The sequence below is a fragment of the Ixodes scapularis genome, unplaced genomic scaffold (genome assembly GCF_016920785.2).
Source record: "Ixodes scapularis isolate PalLabHiFi unplaced genomic scaffold, ASM1692078v2 PGA_scaffold10__122_contigs__length_95168666, whole genome shotgun sequence".
NCBI classification, from domain to species: domain Eukaryota; kingdom Metazoa; phylum Arthropoda; class Arachnida; order Ixodida; family Ixodidae; genus Ixodes; species Ixodes scapularis.
Genome location: NW_024609836.1, coordinates 3,539,030 through 3,553,115, shown reverse-complemented (window position 1 = coordinate 3,553,115; position 14,086 = coordinate 3,539,030). Strand labels below are relative to the sequence as shown.

Sequence of the window (14,086 nt, the reverse complement as noted above, 5' to 3'; positions counted from 1 at the left end):
AACGCCGGTGTCCTTGTGTTCGGCGTTCCCGTTTGAACGTGCTCTTACTGCGAGTAGATACATGGTCAGCTATCCTTGCTTCTAGCTAGACCTCTACCCACTAATCATTCGAGTCAGAGCTCGGCACTCCCGTCAGTATAACCTGACTCCAGGGTTGCCGCACAGCCTCACCTCTGGGCAGCGAGGACGACGACGACGACGAAGAGGACGAGGAGCACTCGGAGCTCGAGCTCAGGGGCCGCCCACCGCGGAGCTGCTGCTCCCGCAGCGGGGCCGGGTGGGTGTGGGATCGCTTTAGCGGAGTGCCCTGCTGGCACGGCAGGGCCGGCCGCTGTCCCCGCTGCTGGGGAGGCTGGGCCGACTGGCCGGACAGGTGCTCGGCTCGCGTCCTCGACGCCAGGCTGTCGTACATGGCCAGCAGCGAGCCGCTGATCTCCAGGGACGGCCCTGCGCACAAGACGACGCACGCGTTCCTTGTATGGTCACTGGGCAGTGGACGCGGCCTTTGATATTCTGCCCTGCACATGCTCAGATTAATTCAGAGCCCCGTGGACAATGATGGCGCACAAGGGGATTATTGGAATGGTCCTATAACGTGTTTGCCTAGAATTAAATATCACTCGGACAAGGGCTATCCACACACCCCTTTTAGCGGACACAAATGTGTACACCATGGGCGCGCACACAGAGTGGATTAGCGATAAAGCGGGCCCGGGGCAAGGGGAGCTTTGCACGCGCTCCTATGGGGCGCCAAATTGTGTCCACTACAAGTCGGAGGGAATCGTGCCCTGGCTCAACATTACACGGAGTATTCACAGGACAGTGGGACGTTTTTCTGTTGTCACCTGAACAGTCCGATATGGCGGGACGTGAACGGAGTGGAATTAAAACTGGGATATTAATTTCTTTCTTTATTAGAAGAAGAAAAAGAGAACATCGATTACAACACAAAAAAAGAGGTTGGCTGTTATATCAATTAGTCTTCTTTGCTTGCGACAACCGCCATTCAATGCCATAAAAGCGAACGAGTAAGAAAAGACTCATTTATAGCCTGCGAGTTTAAGCATGCATAATGTTTTCATTTATAATAAACAGTGGCCGAAAATATTTCGGGTCGCCAAAGAGACTAGAGACATTTCTGGTGCGTTAACATGCAGGAAACGTAATAAGTATTCCATGGGAGATCGAGATCAAAGTAGAGGCTAAGATAAGTGCTTAACTCACATTTTTACAAAGTTACGTAAGCCTAATTTTTTAAGCATTCACACAAAAACATGTATGGTGATACCCAGTCCCGTTCGGAAGTACTTTACCGTACGCTAGTGCACTAAATGTCCAGAGGATCCAGTAGTGTCGCGAGGTAAAAAGTAAATAGACACGGTAGTTCAAATATCATTTACGCCCAAATAATAATCGTGAAAGAATAAGGGCCCCGCAGATTCTAATACTGTGCAACCGGGGCTCCATTAGATAGAAAGCTCCTTTCACAATCCACGCGATAGCCCCTAATAGATAGCTTGCACGTTTGGCCATCGTAATTAACGGTGTCGTAGTGCACACAAACGCCGTAAAAAATAAAACAGGCGCAAAATGTCACACAAAAGTCCCCAAGAAGAGTAGTAATAATGACCCACGATGAACCCGCATCGATTTGGCGTAATTAAAGAGTATTTCCCGACAAATGCGGACTATATCAAGATGCAAGGCACAAAAAATAGCCCCATGACACTCCTCGGACACAAAGGAGCAGGTGAAAAGAAGCGCTCCCAAGAAAATAAACACTCGAGTGAGTGATGGGAATCGGTCCCCTTCCTTTAGCTGGACTTGGGTCAGGTAACCAAAGATGGAATCTCGATACTACAAAATAGATTAGAGCCATGTATGTGACTCCCAGTCGTCTTGTGTTCTGCTTTCGCTCTATTCAATCACCCGCAAACACGAAGAAACACGATTCTGTAATACGCGTTGAAAACATTTAGAATTTACACTCGACGATAAATGTTTGTACGATTCCTATTTGCCCCAAGAACTTTTGAGTTTTAGAAGTACGACGTTTTGAATAAGGGTATGTCTTTCGCCGAGGGATGCTTAGTCGAATTGAAGCGTTCCGTCTACTTTTACGCTTCCGTGAAATCTGCGTCAGAGGAGTTTTTTTGCAGCGATCAGCTGACGCATGACGGTCGTCATCTTATGCCATACGTGTCGCCTGGCTTCACGATAGTGAATAGCTTTCTGCAGAAGGCAGCTGGAAGCGAAGAGTGTCTTTTTTTTTCTTTTCTTTTTTCCTGGAGTCGTAAGTTATAGATTATAATTTATGAACACCTCGTAGAATTTTAGAAATGGTCTTTAAAAAACATCTAGCGAGTACAGTCGAAGGCTCGAAGTTCAGCGCCCAGTCCCACCTAAATAAAGCAAACCAGCGGGGCCGTTGATTAACCTATTTATTACATTTTATGCAGGTTGGTGGCAGGTTGTCTAAATTAACCTGTGCCCTATATTTCGTTAAAAAAAATACATCTTGCTAAAAAAAAAGTTACAGCAACGCGTATATAACAGCCAATATTTTTCTAGCGAAAGATGCGTTACGGGGGAGATACCAAAACGACTCCGAAAAGACTATACGAAGTTGAGCGGGGAAAGTAATAAAACGAGAGATAATACTGAACTCAGGGGAACACGAGGCTCAACTCCGAATCTCTTAAAGGTGTACTCCGCCGATTTTTGAGCTACCTCAACTAACTATATTTTCTGACTCCCAGGCCTTTACCCTTTCTGGAATGCTATTTAATATCGTGAAATTCATAATAGTTATTGCGAAATCGGCAAATGAAAATGATGCAAAAACAGACATTCAAATATACCCGCCCTTTTCAGGGCCGTGACGTCATTGGAAGTTCAGCTTGCCAGTCGGGCGAGTAGTCTAAAAAATAGAATATGCCAATTATTTGTTCCGTGCTGGAGCGCGGGGACTGGAGCGAGCTTCCAGGGCATTCATTTGACACCATGAAACTGCTTCAAATCAGTTGGGAACAAATTCTACAGTCCAAAGAGTGAACCCCTGCACTTCCAATGACGTCACTTTTTCATTGTTGCCAGTAGAGACTTTCAGTTTGAAAAACACGGTAAGGACCAAAATTGTAAATTCAATAACTTCGTGAAAAAAAAATTATTTTGACCTAATATTTGGGATACTATTTTGGCGATGTTGTTTGGCGAGTTTAGCAAAATTTAAAGCAAATCGGGGACCATGAAGAAATCGGCGGAGTACACCTTTAAATAGAACCTTGGACACATATGGCCATGGAATATTTTTGTTCGAAACTAGACTACTCAAAACATAACCTTATAAGGTCTAATTTGTCGGTCCATCCCAATCAGAGAAGGCAGATGAATCGGCCAATGAATTCAGAGGACTAGTCGAGCTAGACTTGGTTTCAGCGGAAGTCCAGACGCTGCCCACGCTACGAGGGAATGGGGCGAATCGAGTGTGGAAAGCGGCTTCTCTGTTTAGGATTGACAGAACACGCACAGAAAGAACGTCACCCTTTTGACGCTCTCTCATTACTCCCATCAGCTCGTGGCGTCTGCGCCTGCTGTTAATGGCTCTGCCTCTTATGTACAACGCCCCCCCCCCCCCCCCCCCCAAAAAAAAAAAAAAAAAAAAGACGCCAGGACAAGACAAGGCATAATTTTCAACTGAATTTTCGAGAAAACCCCATATATAAACTAACACTTGGTTACAGAACTTCCCTATCCACGCTTTCTTTTTTTTTTTTTTTATGTATATGTTTTCCTTGAATAAGTAATTCAGTTGAAAGTTACGCCGTAATCTAAACGCGTTTTCTTTTTTTCAACTAATTTTTTTTTTTTTTTTAACCGGCCAGTGAACTTTGGTTTGACAGGTAGCGCCATCGTGTGCGGGATTTCTCGGAATTCTAAGACCTCCCGAGGCCACGAGCACTGGATCCGATCTCGAGCTCGAATGTGCGAATAGCCTGGCGAAACATTGACGTAACACTGGAGTAATACTGACGTAACACTCCTATCCAATCGCTTGGTGGGACGGCCCGTTTAGTGTTGTCCCTTGTGGCTACCGGCCGCGCTGACTAGAAACCGATCGAAACGCCTCCGGGTGAGCAGCGCGCGCGCGGCTCCCGCGCGGACGATTGGGGTCGGATTACCGCTGTCCGTTCGCATTTCACCTTCGGTCGCTTCGCAGAAAAGTTCCAGTGCATTGTCGTTAGCTGTAGAGTTTTCCGGATTCAAACCTTCATGAACACAGACCGTGTATAAAATCAGCAGTCGAACGCTGCGCACGAGGTCAGTTTCCCGCTCGACCCCGCTGCCTCGTCGACAGCCAGATATAGTATTGTGTACGTTTAATATGCCACAAGTCTGCCGCATTAAACGTTTAGTCGATTAACCTTCAAGTTCGGGCTCGTTGGTATTCAGACATAATAAAAACAAGAACAGCGCGAAGACTAGCTAGGACAAAGTAAAAGGTCCTGTCAGTTACCGTTTACTTTGTCCTCGCATTCGCGCTCTTTTTTCTTTTTTTTTTTATTAATCATAAAGTTCTTTCTGTCCTTTATCGTTTGTCTACACCGTGGCAATAGTGCGTGTCATATCAAACGAGCGTCATCACCACGCCATGACAGCAAAGCTTTCGCTTTCCAAAGGGTGAAAGTATGAACCTTTTCCTTCGATGGTTCGTCCTTTCTTATCCGCGTGCTTGTCCTGCTCAGTTGTCTCGGGTTTTGGATGCCGCCACGATTTGAAAACATCCTTCGCAGCGGTAGTTGGCGGACGTTCGGGGTGACGGCGTAGCTTGGCAAATGGCCACAGCTACGGCTCCACCCAACCAATCACAGCGCGTGGGAGTCACGTGACAACGTGCGTGTGGATCAGAAGCTTCGCTCCGACACGCTAAATGGCTACCACGGGGTCTGCGCCGTTGGCCGAGTTTCGGCTGAAACGGAGTGTGGAGGGGGGAGGGACAGTTTCATGGCGACGCCCTCCTGCTCAGCGAGGCGCTACACTCGCACAGCCGGGCTCTGAGTCAGCGAGGGGCAAACTCGGAATCCGGGGCCCGATTCCCCTCGCAGCTGCGGCGTCCCCCATTCACACGCCCCCGCCTAACGCAAACGGCAAAAAAAGCAAAAAAAAAGCAAAAAAAAAAACAAAAAAACGGACAGATACACGAAGCCAAGAAAAAAAAGAAACCAGCTTTCGGCATGACAGCGGGGCTCTTTTGTTATTGCGTTTCGTTGCATCCAGAACCTAGAGAAGGTTGTGTGTGTCTGGGCTGTGTTTGCGACCCAATTTCCAACGCCGAACCCACTGTACGCGTCCATGGAGCCCCGGGGACGCTGGGAGCCATCGCAGCCAATCCAACGCCGCCTGAATGTCACGTGGCCTTCGGGGGGGGGGGGGGGGGGGGGGGGCCTGCAGCGACTCGTGCGACGATCACGTTCACGGCGCTGGACTGGCTAGGATGGCTCGTGCAGCGCCCTCTGCACGCTTTGGTAAGGCAAAACGGATGCTAGAATGCCACTTGGAATCAGTCGCCACACAGCCCACCACAGAAGACATGCGGGGCCACATTGGCAACATTTATCGCGCCTCCAGCCAACCATAGGGGGCGCGCTGGTCACGCAAAATGGCTAGGTGGCGTAAACTACCGCCCGATCCAAAGGGCTCAGCCGTATTCATCCATCCATCCATCCATCCATGGCGGACGAAAGGAGGGCGTTTTAGTCGCTCAGCACGCGGACCACCATTAATTTCTTCCCCTGAAGCGTAAAATTGGTATTACATATAAAAGCAAAGCGATTTTTCCACGCTAGAAACCTTCTCTAGTCTGTGCGTAGCAATGAGACGGCGGAAGCATAAAAATAATTACTGGAAGCGATGTTTGTTTCTATGCTGCCTAAGATATCCAAGCAGCGATAGCAGACGACGGAGTCGAAACGACCTCCTCTCTCGAGCTTCTCGGCGTTGCCGCTATGCGGCGTCGATTTCGCAGGAGTCGCCATTATGCCGTTTGTAACTTGGCAACTCGTACCCCGATTTGTCTGAACATTCGCTATAGGCACGAACAGATATCGCTGAAATAGTAACCCAAATATTAGGCCAAAATAAATATGTTTTTCTCTCAATGTTAGTGAATTTACAACTTTGTGTCCCCAACGCTGTTTTTTTTTTTTTTTTTTTTTTTAATTGAAAGTATTTGCTGGCAACAACAAAAAAGTGGCGTCAGCGGCCAGCAGGGGGTCACTCTTTGGACCGTAGGAGCTGTTCCCAACTGATTCCAAGCAGTCTCGAGGTGTCAAACGAATGCTTTGGAAGCTCGCCTCAGCACCCGCGCAGCAGCACGAAACAAGTGCTCGGCATGGTCCATTTGTGAGACTGCCTGCCACTTGACGTCGCCGCACTGGGAAAAGCGGCCAGATTTGAGCCTTGATTTTGGTTTCCATTCCCCGATTTCACAATAAGTATTCCAAATTTCGCGATACCAAATAGCAAACTCGAAAAGGTAAGGGCGGGGATTCGAGAAATAGAGTTAGATGAGGTACAGAAAGCAGTACAGAACTGTCAAGCAGTTTTGTACTGCTTCTTTCCCCTCCTTTCTGTCTTCTTGCACGGAGAGAAAATAAAGAAACTTGAAACTTAAAATGGCGAAGGCCAAGCGAGCTAATCGGAGCGACGAAGCGAAGCCCGTGCCTCGCTCCGGCAAGCTGGTGGGCTCAAGTTGGCCCCTCAAGGAGCCAATCAACTTGCGAAAAAGCGACGCCCCCTCCCCCTTAAAATTTTTGTTTGTAAACAAATTCTATACATTTGTTTTTACGAAGATGTTACCTAGGCAATGCTTCGCCCAGCTCATCTAAAGTTCAGAAAGTGGCACCAAAATGGCGGCCTCTTCGAGAAAATAAGGAAGTGGAGTGCCGATACTCTTCGGCGTAGCTTAGTGAGTTGCTCATGGCGACACGGTCAGACTGGCCGCGCACAGGAAGGCGGCGCCTTCGGAACTCACTCTTCTTTGAGCCCCTCCAACAAAGGCGTCTGATGCAGGCGTCGAAAAACAAATCACGCGTGGGAAAGATGGGAGGCCGAGGCCCGCCTGGCCGCGGGGTTCCTCCTCGAGCAAAGACGAGAACTGCGACGGCAGTCTTCTTTGCCAAGCCCGGAAGCACGGGTGCTTTTGTTCTTCTTCTGGCGCATCCCCCCAAGGTGATCGCCCGGGGTCCCGCCTGGCAGCAGCCGCGAGCGGCCCTTCGCCAGCGAGCGCTTCCTGGCTGACCCCGCGGAGACCTCGCAGCAAGCGGCTCCCTTCGTCGCAGCCACCGAAGCAACAACGCCCAAGGCAAACCCGACACGCTCCCCCCACGCAAGAGGCAGGCAGCAAAGATGACACCCCGCACTCCCTGTCGCCAGCTCTTGCCGACTGTCCTCGTTCGAGAATTTAGAAGATTAGTCGCCAAACTCTGGCCATAGTCACACGATGACTACCGCCAACGATGAGCGCAACATGTCCGAGTTGAAACATACAGCGACATTTCCGCCAACTATCGTTCATTCGACGGGGTGTCCCCAACCGCTACCTCGGGCGAAAAAAAAGAAAAAAGCACAAAGAAGCCAGTGAACGAAGTGCGATGGACCTTTTCACAGACGTGTTTTTGATGATATAACAATCGTAATAGTTTCTTTATCATCGAACCCACGAAGGGGAAGCCGGAGGAAAAAAGCTGGAAGGAACAGCTTGACGAGTGTCCGGACCCCTACAATGGATGAACAGGCGGCAACGAGAAAAACAAAGAAATCAAAACAGGGGGGAAAAAGTTAATCATGAGCGCATTTTTAGCATCGACTAAAAACCTCGCACCTGTTGAGCTAACGTTCAAATGAATATTTGTAAAGCTGTTGAGGAAGTATGGTAGACTGCTAGGATGCATCTGATCATGTTTACCGTAATTCGCTCTGCGAAGGATCACCCTCCAAGGTGTGACGAGTAGTATGTGCCTCAAGTTTTTTGGTAGTGTTGAAAGGTCAGCTAGAGAGCGAGATTTTCTCTCTTCTTATTCTAAAAGTACCGCTCCACCTGTAATTGTATAGATTTTGTGCAGTAATGATGGTAAAGCGTGTAATCAAATCGGCAGTGTGAGAGTCATACGAAACCTCACAGATAATTCTGATCATTATCTTTCGGAGTAAAAATATCTCAGTTTGTCGACGTGGCCGCGCCCCACACGAGACGAGTATGCGTACAACAGGAAGTTGCAGACAAGTCATCGTACAAAAACAGCCGAGGCAGAATGGTGACGATAGACCAACCCGACGATGCAAGATAAACCATAGTGACGCGATTTCATGGTTTGCGCGTTTACAGAAAAAAATAACGCGCTTACAAAAAAAAAATAAAAAAATAACGCCGAGTGTTTAAAAGAAACGCGCAATGTAAATAGGCATCGTATTATATAAGATGAGGCTGGCATTGTGCGACACTAGTTCATTTTGAGCAGGAAATATAGCTTGATAAGGATCGATAACTGGGCGAGTTGGTGAGAGTTCAAGTTGAAAAACAGCGCGACTGGGACGAGGACACAGAGACGAAGAGAACAGCGCTTTGTCTTGTGTTCTCTTCGTCTCTGCGTGCCCTCGTCCCAGTCGCGCTGTTTTTCAACGCCTGTCGTTTCGTTCGCGTTAATTTTTAGCGAGTTTTCATTTGACCATGAACTTAATTTGGACTGGTTTATTCGCCAGACCAATAAGTAAATCTGGCTCGTCGGCGGCAAAAACAAAGAAGTTTGTGTCATCGGCATACATAACCAGTTTGAGCATATTCGAATTCTGCGAGTTATTCTTCCCTTAAAAAAATTAAAAAAATTATGCGCGTGAAAGCCCTTTCAGTTGCCATGCGAAAGCGACCATTATTCGCGCTGTATATTGTTTCCTCTCCTATCCTTGGCTCCACCACTTGACAACACTTACACTTAGAAAACCACTTCTCTTTCTTTTTTCTTTTTTTTTTTTTTACGCGTTTAACTTGCATCGTGTGTAAAAGCGACCGACAAAGCCTCGAAGAGCAAGAAAACGGTGTGGCGTAAGATTCGACTGGGACCAGTTTGTTCGGGTTGGCGCCCACATTTGTCCTCTAGCCATTTTGACCATACTGACCGGGACTATTTTGACTGCGAACATTTCGTCCGGATCCCGAGCATGCCAGAGCTGCAGCGATTTCATCGCTGCAGCGATGAAATTGCTCCGATCGACAACCGGAATGTATTCCCCTGGCGAATCGTTGCCGTCCTTCACACCTTTTTTTTATTTATTTTATTTAACAATACTATCATTCCTTGGTAGGAATACAATAGGAGTGGCACAAATCAACACAGAATGAACAATAATAAAGCAACGCGGTCACGTTCCAATACAACATTACGATAGGAAATACAGATTAGAGTCGACATCAGACAAGGCAAGGGTCAAGCAAGTTAAAAAAGAAGAAAACTATGACAATACATGCACAAGTACATATTCAAGGTCCCGCAGCACAAATGAACCAGAAGGTTAATCTCGATGAAGTAGTTATAGTTAGAGTGCTGTTCCAGCTACAAAACAATCTATCTAAACATAAGGTGCGAGTTGGCCTAAAAACAAAGAAACATTATCACAGTCAACGACATGCTTGGGCAGCTTGTTCCACTCCGATATTGTGCGTGGGAAAAAAGAATATTTAAAGGAATCAATTCGGGACCGGTGTTCAATAATCGTTTTCGAATGTGTAAATCTAGTATTTGTTCTAGTCGTGAAAGTTACGTATTTGTCCTGCGGAATTTTAATAGACTGATTGATGATTTGGAACAGGGTTTTAAGGCGGGCTATTTTTCTTCTAGTTTGCAAGTGTATTAAATCAGTTTGACACATTAGCTTTGAAGGGGAATGGTTACGTCCAAATTTGTTGAACACAAACCTAAGGGCTCTTCTCTGAACCATTTCTAATTTGTCTATGTTTTTTTGTGTAAACGGGTCCCATACAACGCTCGCATATTCAAGAACCGGAATGTATTCCCTTCTACCCTTAAGGTAATTCTCGAACCATTTCAATAAAGAGTCCGATTTAAGAATTGGTATCAAGAAATGGTATCAAAACTTTATAGGCGAGCAGTTTAGTGGTAGACGGAGCATCTTTCAAGATTCGTTTTAAATACCATAATTTGTTGTTGGCTCTGCTTACCATGTAATCGATATGGTTGTCCCATTTAAGTTCCGAAGAGAAAATAAGTCCTAGGTATTTATATTTAGTTACGCTGCTAAGCTTGTGTCCGGACAACTCGTAGTCAAACACAAGCGGGGATTTTTTACGTGAGATCGTCATGCTGACACATTTCTCTTTATTTAATGCCATTTGCCAATCATTGCACCAGTTATATATTTTTTTCAAGTTATTATTTAAGTTTATTTGATCATTACGCGTTTTTACTTCAGAGTATAGTACGCAATCATCTGCGAACATTTTTATGCGAACATCGATAGTTTTCACGATATCATTAATAAATATTAAAAACAACACAGGCGCCAGAACCGTGCCTTGGGGCACTCCTGAGGTTACTGGTGATACGCTGGATACGTTATTGTTAAATGTAACATACTGCCTTCTACCCTTAAGGTAATTCTCGAACCATTTCAATAAAGAGTCCGATTTAGGAATTGCTTGTAATTTAGCTAAAAGTTTGTCGTGGGATACCTTATCGAAGGCTTTTGCCAGGTCTAGAAAGATGACATCTGTCTGAGAACGTTTATTTAAGCATTCGCTAAATTCGTGGGTTGTTTCTAAAAGTTGAGTTACAGTTGAAAGTCCCCTCCTAAAACCATGCTGTTCTTTAGTTATTATAGAGTGAACTTCCAGATGGTTTGTGAGGTGCGAGCATATGATATGTTCTAGTATCTTGCAGCATTGGGAAGTCATTGATATTGGTCGATAGTTTGTGACGTTTGTTTCCTTTCCGGATTTTAGGATGGGAACTATTTTTGAAACTTTCCAATCATCGGGAAGGGAACCGAGGGACAAGGATTTTTGGAAAATTATATGCAGGTATTTAGAAATCCATTCAGCATATCGCTTCAAAAAAGCCGTAGGAATTAAATCTGGGCCGGGACTTTTTTTATCATCAAGGTTAAGCAATAACCTTCCTCCGAAGCCGGCCCCGACCAATTATTGTAATGCCGGCGCGAAAAGGTCCATCCACGAGCTCCGTGGACGGGATCATGAAAGTCAATACGAAGCTCTCGGCTACAAGATGTTTGCCTTCGTCTCACCCTATTCGCGTCTCCAGCTCGACGCTCGCCCTCCCGCGGCGGAAACGGGAAGCGCTCTAGTGAGGGTCCCCGACTCTCCTGCTCAGCGGGCATGGCGGAACTGCTCGCGATCATGGCTCGCGAAATGTCGTTTCCGAATGTAAACAAGACTCTTCACTGTCCCAACGTAGTGCTGCAGCCGGTATGGGATTGTACCTTACTGGAGAGTTTTAGTATTGCGCATAGAAGCAAACGCAAGCGGTATGCGTTTGCGTTAGAGTTCCGTGCCCCACGTTGTGCGTGCGCCCCATCGCCATGCGCCATCCAAGACCGCAGTTTCGGGCTCCGCGCACGCGCAGTGTAGAAAACGTAAAGCTAACGCAAACACACAGGGCTTGAGTTCGCTCGTATACGCAATATTAAAACTCACAACTGTTTCACCGGCTTCCAACGCCAACGAAACGTGCTGCAGTGACCAGACGTGCAAGCAAGTAGGCGTTCCTTCGAACTGGAAAGGTTGAGATTGGCAAAACAACGGCGAGCAAATACAAAAGTAAAAAATGTTATGAAAAAACTAATAATTAAAAAAAAGCTTTTTCTTTTTTTCATTTTTTATTTTTTATTTTTGGGCATTTGGTTTGGAAGGTTATTGGCGGCGACTTTAGGCGTTTCGCCGGTTGTCAAAAGTCGCGACTTTGAGTACAATATACTTTATTCACGGTTAGTGTAATTTTACATGGATTTCTCACATTAGCTAAAATGTTTTCATTGATTTTAGACTATTTTTTTATTGGTAATTAAAATGCAGCAACTGAAACCAGTGATGATAATTAGCACAGTTTTTATTGTCATATTTCTTCGCGCGTTTAAAATTAGATCATAAGCAACAAATTATATTAGAACTGAAGAATTACATATTCAAATATGTGAATTTTATTATTATTATTATTAATACAAATCGCGGCAAAGTATGCCTCCAATTAACGCCAAGATCGCGAGAATACGCCATTTAACCATAATAGTCTTTCCAGAAAGGTATAATTCTGTTTTCTTTTTAGCATAGGAAAAACTCTGACATAGTTATCAAGACAGACAAACAGTCAAACAATGGATGTAATATGAAGTCCTACACGTCACGCGGTGCTATAAACACACACACACACACTTTAGCTGTCTTACTCGGATTCCGTCTTTGGGTTGTTGCAGTGAGAGCAGCGTTTATTAGTTTATACGTTTCGTGGACATATTATAAAAATTAGAATTATTTTCTTATTCTTGTGCTGGAATAATTGTCATTATTTCCCATGACAATTATCTGAGCGAGAGAAAGGCTGCGAGAACGCACAGATATCAGCACTGATTTTTTCAGCAACTACAAATATCACCCTGGATCGAACAATATGCCACAAAATAAAGTTTCCGCGAACAACTTTTCTAAGTAAATAATTACGATGTGAGACACATCTTGAGTCGTGAAATAATTCGAAATTAAAGCCTATATCAAGAAATTAAATCCAAAATAGAGGTAAGTTTCGGTTTCGCTCCAGAATTAAAACACGCATCCTTCCGTAATTTGTACGCTGAACACCGTTCTTGTTTTCAGGTTAAAGAGGTGACCCGCGCTCATAAAACATTAGCGTCCTCGTATTACCAGAAATAATTTATGTCGCTCAGTGAAGCCAGCACACTAGACGGGCTCAACAACGGCACGCATCTCTGACCCTCACTAAACCCGCCATCTTGGAAAATGAGTGGCGCCACCTATAGTTAGTTGGAGTCGCGGATAGGGCTGTCTAAAGCCGAGGCTAGCTGTACGGGGGACTTGGAAACCACGCTCATGTCTTCAGACGGTGTGAGCGTCGCACAAGGAAGACCGCGTGTGCAGAATGTCTGGAGCAGTCGAAGCGCGGCTTTATCACCACACCCGGAGTACTTCCATTTCAGGTCAGCGCCGAGTCGAGATTTTTCCATTCCAGAAATGGAACCTTTTATTATTATTATTATTATTATTATTGTACGTGTCATTTGTGCCTCGACGAGGCGAGCAGCGGCGGAAAATAAGTAAATAACGATAAATAAAAAGGCAAGAGTGGGAAATCACGTTTCTGGCTCCTCTGACCATCACGCGAAAGGTACACAATGTCAAACCTTACGTACAAACTTCGCATACTATTCATTTCAAAGAAAAAGGAAGAACGATAAAAGGAAATTATATCACGCAAGTCGGCAACGCAGAGGCAATTGCCTGCTGATTGGTTCTACATTTTGCCACTTGGCGTCATGGCGATGGGGGCAACTGATTTCACTGGTAACTTATACACCGTGCACCTCTTAGGCCCTACTTTCGACTAAGCTCAAATTTATAACAGAAACAATGATAATAGTCAATTTTGCTGCTTGCTGCTGTCAATTTTGCTGCTGTCCATGTCGTAGAACGCATTGCACGTTTTACGACATTGACGATGACAAAAACGCATGCGCTTCATTGGGCACTTTACCGCCTGGTTTCTTTCCCAACGTAATAATAATAATAATAAAAAAAAGAAACTCACCTATTAGGTTTTTTTTAAGTGCGTGGATAAAAAAAAAAAAAAACAACAAACTCACCTATAAAGTTTTTTTTAAGTGCGTGAATAAAGCACGAAACACATGTACGACAAAATCGTCAGATCCGACGTGCGAACTGGCGGGATGACGTTCGGAGGCTTCGTAGCACCGGAACGCGCTGAAAACCCTCGCCTCCGACCCTCGCATTGCCTGATCGGACGTCGGATCGGACGGTTTCGTCGGA

The 14,086-nt window shown here is 45.6% G+C and overlaps 1 protein-coding gene across 1 annotated transcript in view; it reads right to left on the bottom strand.

The window, feature by feature from the left end:
- Nucleotides 1–14,086, bottom strand: part of LOC8040161 — a 196,462-nt gene that overhangs the window by 51,311 nt on the left and 131,065 nt on the right. Inside the window, exon 2 of the mRNA XM_040211726.3 lies at nt 172–447. Within this exon, the coding sequence (XP_040067660.1) occupies nt 172–447 (276 nt within the window). The remainder of the gene's footprint in view (nt 1–171; nt 448–14,086) is intronic.